This window comes from Callorhinchus milii, unplaced genomic scaffold (genome assembly GCF_018977255.1).
Source record: "Callorhinchus milii isolate IMCB2004 unplaced genomic scaffold, IMCB_Cmil_1.0 Scaffold15, whole genome shotgun sequence".
Classification (NCBI taxonomy): domain Eukaryota; kingdom Metazoa; phylum Chordata; class Chondrichthyes; order Chimaeriformes; family Callorhinchidae; genus Callorhinchus; species Callorhinchus milii.
This window is the reverse complement of record NW_024704756.1, coordinates 3,885,575-3,895,928: the sequence shown is the minus strand read 5'-3', so window position 1 is coordinate 3,895,928 and position 10,354 is coordinate 3,885,575. Positions and strand designations below refer to the sequence as shown.

At 44.3% G+C, this 10,354-nt stretch overlaps 1 protein-coding gene across 2 annotated transcripts in view; it reads left to right on the top strand.

Annotated features, from left to right (window-relative positions):
• Positions 1 to 775: 775 nt before the first annotated feature.
• LOC103177402 (Krueppel-like factor 5) overlaps positions 776 to 10,354 on the top strand; it is a 33,131-nt gene continuing 23,552 nt past the window's right edge. Inside the window, exons 1-2 of one of the 2 annotated variants that reach the window (XM_042340671.1) lie at positions 776 to 1,001; positions 4,865 to 4,948. In XM_042340671.1, coding sequence (XP_042196605.1) covers positions 837 to 1,001; positions 4,865 to 4,948 — 249 coding nt within the window. In that variant the 5' untranslated portion in view covers positions 776 to 836. The remainder of the gene's footprint in view (positions 1,002 to 4,864; positions 4,949 to 10,354) is intronic. The other variant, XM_042340672.1, reaches the window with a different exon arrangement.

Sequence of the window (10,354 nt, the reverse complement as noted above, 5' to 3'; positions counted from 1 at the left end):
TTACCTGTGTGTGTGTGTGTTTACCTGTGTGTGTGTGTGTTTACCTGTGTGTGTGTGTGTTTACCTGTGTGTGTGTGTGTGTGTTTACCTGTGTGTGTGTGTTTACCTGTGTGTGTGTGTGTGTGTGTGTGTTTACCTGTGTGTGTGTGTGTGTTTACCTGTGTGTGTGTGTTTACCTGTGTGTGTGTGTGTGTGTGTTTACCTGTGTGTGTGTGTGTGTGTGCGGAGAGTGTGGAGTACCGCCTCCAAACCAAACCAGACCGACCTCACAGACAGACAGACTGACTGACTGACGGACTGACTGACGGGTCCCTTCCCCTTCTCGTGGATTTCAGAGCGGGAGCGCCTCCCCTCGCGGTGGGTATTGGCTGTCGGCGCCGCCCATCACCGCACAGGTATAGTGCAGGTGAGCGCCAGAGCCCTCCAGAGCCACACGAGCCCCGAGAGGAGCAGCTCCACAGCGAGTGCTCGTCTCGCCTTCACAACCCCGGACCTGTGTGTGTGTGTGTGAGAGAGTGTGTGAGTGAGATTTTCTTTATGTTATTTTTTTCATAGCCCCCCCTTTTCCCCCAATTCTTCGAGCTCTTTGCATCTCTCCCCCCCCTCACCCCCACCAGCAACAACCCCCCCCCCCCCTCCCTCCCTCCCTCTCTCTTTTTTTTAACCCCCAACTTATACCATTGATATCATTTTTATAGGTTTTTTTTTGAAAAAAGCAACAACAAAAAAGTGTGTGTGTGAGGGCTGTGGGTGAGGGGTTGGGGGTGGGGTGGGGTGGGGTGGGTGGGGGGGGGTTCAGGTGATCGGTGGGGGCAGAGGAGAGTGGTCCTGAAGGGATGTCGAGCAGTGGACTTGCGATCAGTGTCCCCAACTCAGAAGAGAGCGTCGTGTTCACTCAACTCAAACCAGTGGCCATGTCTGTGGGGAACCCGGAGGAGCACTCGGTCTTCGAGGACATCAAACCCATCAGAATGCCGGAGAGTACCCACGACCTGACCCAGGTAACAGCGGGGAGACCCACCCACTGCCCCCACCCCCCCCAACACCACACAAAAGGGGGCTTCTTCCCCTCCACACACCCCCCCTCCCCCACACATCCCCCCCCCACCTCCCACCCCCCCCCCCACCTCCACACATCCCCCCCACCTCCACACATCCCCCCCCACCTCCACACATCCCCCCCCCCTCCACACATCCCCCCCCCCCACACATCCCCCCCCCCCCTCCACACATCCCCCCCTCCACACATCCCCCCACCTCCACACATCCCCCCCCCACACATCCCCCCACCCCCCACACATCCCCCCCCCCCACACATCCCCCCCCCCACACATCCCCCCCCCCACACATCCCCCCCACACATCCCCCCCCTCCACACATTCCCCCCCTCCACATCCCCCCCCTCCTCCCCACTATCCCTCCCCCCTCCCCCCTCCAATCCCCCCACCTCTCCCCCTCACCTCTCCCCCTCCTCCTCCAAACCTCCCTCCTCTTTTAACACCTCGTGTTAACAGTTCGCGAAAAAAAAACATCGACTCACATGCGGGTCATTGGCCAAATACCATCCATCCATCCATCGGTTTGTCGGTCAAAGTTTTGCTCCGAAGCCTTTTTTTTTTTTTTTTTCCTTTTGTTTTGGTTTTTTTTTGTGTGGGGGGGAGGGGTTGGGTGGGGGGGAGGGTTGAGTTTGGTCAGAGAATGTCCAGGAGGGAGGGAGGGAGAGAGAGGGGGGGAGAGGGGGGAGAGGGTTTGGGGTGGGTGGGGGGTTGGGTTGGGGGGGTTTGGGGGGGTCATGAGAAACTGCACAAGAATCTGTCAACATGTGTCTGCTGTGTGTGTGTTCATTCCAAGTGAAATCTACTTGAGAAAGGAAGGAGGAACAGAGAGAGAGAGAGAGAGAGAAAGAGAGAGAGATTATTTGAGGGTCTGATTTGCAGCGTTGGAACAATGTAAAAGTTGGGAATATTATGAGAGAGTTGTTTTTTTAAAAGAAAAAAAAATCAGAAAAGCTCCACCCATCCATACAGGGTAGAACTGCAACATCCCAGAGAGTGGCACTGATTGAAGAGTTCCTTTGTAGCCAAAGCTCCAGATGAAATGGAAAGTTATTCCGAGTGCTTAAGTCATCGGTTTTTGCCTCCAGGTGATGAACGGTTGCGATTCTGGTTTTATTGTGAGCGTTTTCCACAAGCCGCCGCGAAAAAGTTTTGCTCGACTAGCGTTCACCTCAAATGTTCATTTAACTTGAGATTTGTGGGTTCGGAACGCCCACCCGGGTCGAGATTTACTCCATAGCTTTCCAGAAATTGCCGAATAATAATAATAACCCTTGCATTTGACTATGGCGCCTGATCACGTCGTTGAGACGTCTTAAAGCGCTTCGCAGAATATGCTGTGTATTCTGTGAAATCTATGATTTCTCACAGATTTGCTGAAATCAGTTTCAGCTCTGAAGCCATCGTTTTCTGGCGTTCTCGAAAGAAAGGTGCAGAAAATCAGCTTTGAAAAATAAATGCAAGAAATTAGGCCAATTCTGGACATTCTGAGATCCTAAACTGACAAGTATTCAACCCAGAAAATGTATTTTGTTGGCGCACCAAAAAGGTTGGCCACCGCTGAGCTCGATCCTGGTGGAATTTTTACCTGCTGCTGCCTCACCCTGAGTCAGTCAGTAACAACAACAACTTGCATTTGTATAGCGCCCTTCACACGGGACAGCGTCTCAGGAGCGCTTAACGGTGGCGAAGTGACGCCAAGCTGTGGGGGTGGGGGAGAGGAAGTGACCATAAGCACGGTCAAAGAAAAAGGTCTTCAGTCTTAGGAAGTGAGTGAGAGCAAGAAGGTCTTCAGGAAGTAAGCGAGAGCAAGATTGGAGACACTTTACACAGCATTCAAGCGTTTCGTTCCAAGCACCTTATCGAGAGCCTGGGTAGAAAGAACCCCACAGAAGGAAAGAGCCGAGCACTGACCTCATAAGTGAAAGTCTCCGCCAATCCGTTAGAAAAGCTCGTGAGGGTGGAAGCCCCGCTCACACAGACTAGGAAGTAACCAAACTCAATGGGAAGGTTGTCAGGGGAGTGGGGGTAGGGGGAGAAAGAGAAAGGCAACAAAAAGCAAAGAAATGTTTGAGAGGAATGCACTCACACAGCTTGTTAAAGTCCCTGGCTCGGTGTCTAGACTCCTTATCTCTGTGCTTCGGGCATTCAGGTGGGAAGCATTAATGACTTCATAAGTTGGCGTCAGTTCTTGTTCTCTATTGAGCTTAGTGCTGTTTAGCAGAGCTGCTTTCTGTGGGGGGGGGGAGTCGGGGGCTCGAGCGTGAGCTGATTTTCTGAATGTCATTTTAATTTAATTAAAAGATGATTGGTATCCACCCTCTCCTTCCCCCCTGGTGTGCAGATGAATAACTAGTTATTCTCAGCAAGCTACACTGATCCAGGTGAATCGTGCCCTTGGTGACTTCATTCCTAAGAGCATTTCTAACTGTAGTTTTTAAAAGTGCGTTCGCCGCAGAATGCCCAGTCAATCCTGTGAAGCGCTTTGAGGCATCTCGGAGACATGGTATAACAATAATCCTTGCATTTGACATAGCGCCTTATCGTACCTCATAGAATATATTGTAAAGTGGATTTCTAGGCGAAACACATGATGTTATATCAAAGGCAAGACTACTAGCACCTTTTATGAATCTGTTCACTGCTCTCTGGACTTCCCCGAGCTCAGGTCAATAGCCAGGTTCCAGCTTACCAGAGGCCCTCTGGCAGAGCGAGCAAATTAGTTCCCGAGCTGGCAAGTGTATAATTGCAATGAGCTGGGCACTGGAGAGTGCCATGTGCTCAGTCAGTGAGGGAAATAAACAAGCAAATCACCAGGCTAGAGTTAATACGAAAGACCTGAACTCTGGGGAAGAACATTCACGGCAGGTGAAACAGCAGCAGAGAGATAAACGTCAACATCTGGGGTGCGATTTGTTAATAATAATAATCCTTGCATTTGCTATAGTGCTTTATCACGTCGTTCGTTCAGACATCTCAAAGCGCTTCACAGGATATACTGCAAAGTGGAGTGACTGTATTTTGTGGGCGAAATGCGGCAGGCAGTTGTGTACACAATGTCTCACAGACAGCCATGGAGTGAGTGACCAATTTTATATGGTTGGCCAGGACACAGGGGGGTTAGAAACTCTATTCTCTTTTCGAATAGTGCATTGGGATCTTTAATGTCTTAGCACGCCAACTACTGTTACAGTAACTGCACAGAAAAACTAATGGGTCATTAACAGGTGTGAAATAGAGAAAGTGCTGTACACCAGCAGAATATAGAGATGTGAGCTAACTTGTGACCACAGCAAGCGCAGGTTCATTCCGGTACAACAACAACAAAATTACATTTATGAAGCATGGGAGGATGGGGATAATGCAGGAGGCAGGAGAAAGTCTGAAGATATTATAGGGAAAGGTGAGACCAACTAATTGCAAGCTTTATTGAAAAGTGATCAGTGGGAAATTGGATCTTAGCTATAAAGTCATCCATTCAATAAAAAAAATGTATTCAGATATACAAGCCTGGATGTATTCTGTCCAGGAAGAACCAGTTTATCACTCAGTGTTGTCTCTTACTCATGCCCCATTTCTGCTCTTGAATTATTCTTGGAACGAAAGAACCAACTTACATTTTTTTAGCACCTTATCACGTCAAAATACGTCAAAATCCTTAACAAGTAATTTCTATCAAGTTCAGTGAGTAGTGTTAGAGGGAAACGCATCATTCATTTCCCCACTAACTACCATGAGGTGACTGATCGATTAATCAGCAGGACTGTTGGCTAGTACACATGGACAAACACATTTCTCTTTTCGAATAGTGCCACGGGATCTCTAACATCCACCTGAACAGGCAGTCGGGACCTCGATTTAACACCTCAACCGAAAGACGGAATCTCCAACAGGTTGAAAGCTAGTTTTAGCTTTTTAGGATTTTAGCAACTATTAACTTAAGCTTATGTTGTTGCTCTGTATGATGTGACTTATGTTTTTAGATAACTATATGTTCAATAATCCTGGAGTCTCTCTGCCTTGTCCCCTCTCTCCCTGCTCAAGACCTTTGTTTTCAACCCCTCTTTTGGTCACTTCTCCCACCCCCCCACCCACCTTCCCCCCCCCCACCCCGCACCACCCCCCCGCCCCATCCTGCTCCAGCTTGGGCTCCCAAGCACTTTAAGAAGTCCTCTCAACATGAAAAATGCTGTATAAATGTAAAATTGTTGTAGTTTAGTTTGTGCAGCACTCTCTATGTGTGAGAGCATATGTGTGGGTGTATTATTAACTTAGACTGAAGAACAATATGAAATGAAGGGAAACAGAGCCTTTGAATCAAGCTTGTGTTGGATAGATACCTGAAAGCCAGATTGGTGCGTATCTGGTGAATAGCATCAGGGTACATTCACAATCCATTACCGAAGGACAGACACCACTGGTTTGAATCTGATCTCAGTGTTGAATCTGTCCCCTATGGTTCGAGAAAGTCTTAAAAATAATTAGTTAGGCCATTCAGTTTGCCCACTAAACACGCAATCAATCCACTTTACAGTGTATCTTATGAAGTGTTTTGAGACGTGCTCCCAACGTGAAAGATGCTATATCAAATATAAGGAATATTATTCTTAATACTAATGTAAGGAATATTGTTATTAATACCGATGTAAGGAATATTGTTATTAATACTGATGTAAGGAATATTCTTATTAATACCAATGTAAGGAATATTCTTATTAATACCAATGTAAGGAATATTCTTATTAATACCAATGTAAGGAATTTTATTAATAATTTTTTTGAAAAAATAAATCCTGAAGGTTGATTTCAATCTTGAAACGTAGCTTCTGACGGGTTGGTCAGACGAGAAGAAACTATGAAGAGAGATTTCATAAAGCAAATTATCACATGAAATGCATTATGAAAACCACAAATTTCACCCCATTAAAGATAATTGCACGGTTGTGGCAGCTAATGGCATTCTCTCCCCTACCACATTGTTGTGCAAATCTCACAAGCACCAATCGTGTCACGCGTTTGTTGTTACGATTCCCGAACATATAGCTTTCTTCAGAAAAGTACACATTCTTTCAACAGAATACATTAGAATTAAAGTATAAGCCAGAATGATAAATCTTTAAATAATAATCCTTGCATTTGATATAGCGCCTTATCACGTCTTTGAGTCGTCTCAAAGCGCATCACAGAATATGCTGTTAAGTGAATTGACTGTATGTTTTGTGGGCAAATAAATGTCCCATCAACAGTAGAACTGAAACGATCACAAACCATTAATATTGCAGGGTGGGTTTTGTTGGGAAGAATCCACGACTGCAGTGGTTTTAGGTTGTCAACGAATAATGAGGCAGTTAAGTGGACGTGTTGATGGATTAGAGTACGAGGGCGAGACAGGTTTGTGTACACTCTGCAAACCTACTGCTTTCAAAGGTATTTTGTAAACACTGAACGGAATGGAGGATTTTAAGGAGAGAGGAACTCCCATCCCCTTGAAAAAAATAAAGCGACAGAATTTTATAACTTTACAATTTTAACATTTGCCTCATTAAGCAATGTGAGCGACAAAGAAAAGAAGCTGGAAATATTATAATAATAATCCTTGCATTTGATCTAGCACCTTATCACTTTGTTCACCGTGAATTGACTGTGAGTTTTGTGGGCAACTTCCAATACCTGTATTCCCAGTAAGGTTCCAGTCTCGGACAGTAAAGGGCCCTTTAAGACTGAGCTGCGTTTACAAGTCCTGTTGAACACAACCTTATTTACACTTGTTTTGCCTCTAGTGTCCAGCTTGGTGGAAACAACTGTGTTTCATAATTACCACTTACTTAAAAAAAGCCCCCCCAATGTCAATTTCTACATTTAAAAGTAATAATGATCCTTACATTTGACACAGCGCCTTTCACGTTGACAGGACATCTTAAAGCGTTTATCGCAGGATATGCCATAAAGCAGAGTGACTGTGGGCAGGTGCGGCAGCTTATTTGCGCAGAGCAACGTTCCACAAACAGCCATTAAACTATTAGAAACAGAAGTGAATATTCACTTCCACCACTTCGAGGAGACATCCCACCGCTGTCTATTTACTTAGCATTTTGGAGCGTCTAGAATTTAGTAAATCCTTAAATTTGTTGCCTGTTATGTTCTTTTGAGGACCGCAGGAAACCAGTTTTAGGGATAAAACCAAACAATTTACTAAAATTCCACACATTCTGAGAAAATAAAATTAATCTAATCCCAGGTGAAATTTCTCCCCATTGATTGAAAATCTCCCGTCTCTCTGTAACTATCGATGCAAGAATTGAAAGTCTCCAAACATATTTATTGTAAAGAGAAACTTTTAAGGCCCAATCTTATTATACTTTTTGTTCCTTTCTCTCCTCCCTACCCCCCAAAGAATAGAAGGTTACTTGAAGTTCACCTTTTTTTGAAGCTGTATTAATTTCAGAGAAGTTAGCGTTGGTTTCAAAAGAGAAAAGTTTGCATCTAAACCCTAGCTTGTCAGTAGTAAAGTCGGTTGTTTATAGTAACATGGCTGTGCTCTGAATGACCGATGCTCAATTATGCTCCATTAATCCTGCTTCCAGGCCTACGATGCTGCTGATCTGAAATCAGGTTAAAAAAATCTCACAGCATTCAGCGGCAGACTTTGAAGCACCTGCAAACTAACAATGAGGCCAGGGACTGATGGTCAGGGGATACCTGCCTTTGAATGTGACTAATTGGTGTTGGCATTCAGTTGGTGAAACTGAAAAAACATCCGTTTCATTAACAGAGCTTCAGATAAAGCCCCCACATACTTCAGATGCTCTTTCACTGAGATCACATTGAATACTCCAAGCTGGGCTCTGTTTACTTTCAATAGCATTAACCGTAATACGGGGAACAGTCTTTCCCATACATTTCTAACCAGCCTGACAATCTTCGCTCATTATCCCCAGGGGGAGGAGAAGTGAACTTTCTTTCCCCTCAAAACATAACTTTATCAGAAGTTGCGAGGGGAGCTAAAACATATGTACTCTTTTTGCCAGCATACCTATCTCGGTCACTCACTCGGTTTATTGCAGGTCATAAATATACTTTTTTTTCACCCCGTGAATGCTGCAGTGTTTGAATCAGAATTCGAGCATGTTAATCTTTTGGCCCAAGGGACCAAAAAAAAAAAGTTGAACATTTAGCTCAGTCACTGAACAGAACTTAACAAAGTCTTTATATTCAAGGACATCAAGGCCAAGTACTTGCCTATTGCACCCCATAACTTCTCAGTCTAACTTAGGGGAATTTCTATAGTAGAGTTAAAATGAAAATCTCAATAGTCCTGCAATACAGAATTGTCAAAACGTCTCCAGTTTGCCCTTTTAAGGCAGGATCTGGACACTCAAATGAGAAATTTTAAATGAAGCATTACCCAATGCCTGGTTTCTTTACAATAAAGACTTGTAGGAGTCCTGTTGCTCAGTAGTTAGAGCACTCGCCTCGCAAGCGATTCCCGGCAGGGTGAAACCTTGGGCAAGTTGCCTTACTCTACACCTGATAATGATCCCTCTTGAAAAAAAAACAATAATAACTTGGTTACCCAATCCACGACTGTTTGTGAGACACTGCTGTACTCAATTGGCTGCCGCATTTCGCCCACAAAATATAGTCAATTCACTTTACAGTCTATTCTGTGAAGCGCTTTGAGACGTCCAGATGACATGAAAAGTGCTATATCAAATGCAAAGATTATTATTATTAATGCAAGTCATGCATACCGCACCATAGGAGTCATTATTGTCCAATAACTGCATGTGTTGACTTTGTGGTTCTTCGGTACTCACAGCAAGTGTCCATAGGTTATGTCTGAGTCAAAATATTGCACACATGCTATTGTGTAATGTATATATCACAGATTGACAAGCATTTCTCTCTGGCCCTGCAACACTAATTTTAACTTTAACATTAACTTTCCTGAAACACAAGACTAGTTCCTCATCCAACTTAGCAACAGTCCACTGCTCTGTTTTTTTGCTGGTTGGTGATGTCTACCAAGTATAAATGGGTTTCTTCTAAAAAAAGATGGTTTGTTTGACTGATTGATTGAAAGCAAACCTTAATTTGTTCTGAGGACCAGTGTGTAAAGGCACTGCGCAGTGTAGCACGGTTAACACAAAGCAGAAGGTTGCAGGTCTGTCTGTCTGCTCTGTGCTGAGGGAGTTGGCCCAAGCAGTTGAGACAGTACAGTTGGCCTCAGCTCTCCTGAGCTATGGAAGGGTAAATCAGCCAAAGTGTTTACTACTACTGCTGCTGCTCAGCAACACCCAAAGACCCCTGTTGGAAGGCACACACATGTGTGAACATTAGGATGTTGCTTGTTTGCATTGCCCCCGCCCGCATTCAAATAATCGCCCTCCAACACGCAAAGTTTAGCCTTATACATGACTTATCGCCACTTGAGCAAAGTGCTGGACCACAGCAATTAAAGGAAAAATAAGTGAAACTACTCGAGGAGGAGGAAACCAGGGGGAAAAAAATCCTTAAAACCCAGGCAGTCAGTACCATTGCCTCAAAACAAGTTTTAGCAAAATCTTCGGTGTACAAAGAAGATAAAAACATTTTTACGAGTGTAAAAAAAAATGTAAAAAGCTGGAAAAATGTACGTCATAGATTTTGATCAAATTTATAAAAACCTGCACACATTCTATGACATCTCATATTCTTTTCACTAATTTCAGGATACACTGAACACCTGGCCAAAAACATTCACTTTCCAGCATTGTTATCACTTTCTGATTAAGACCTTTTGAAGCGTAAGGCAGTGTATCAAATACGAGTGTGTATTTATTATGAAGCTGAGCACATGAAAGAACGTGGAACAAAGTAGCCCCCATGTCACACCGGTCTCTTTACAAAAGCATTCTGCAGGTCTGCACACACAACCATTTTATCTCAAGAGCTCAGAGGAGACAACAGAGAATCTTGTTAAAATGGCTATGGCTGGGAGAGGCACTTACTAACTTCTTGAGTATTAATTTGAGTTAATGAATTGACATGGAAACAGTGCAATGCATTGATTACATTGATATAGTGCCTTTCACATTGGGAGCATATCCCAAGGTGTTTGACAATCCTAGCTTGGCACCCGACCTGGGAAACAACAATCTGTAGCAAGTTTCTGAAGGAAATATCCAGGACTCCTCTAATGTCTTTACGTGACAGAAGGTGGGGAAGGTTTTGGGAGAATAGAGAGATAGATGGGAATGTCACCTCGCAGGATTTTCAGGCTTGACAAGTTCTGTAAATCCTTATCAAGTCATAGAGAA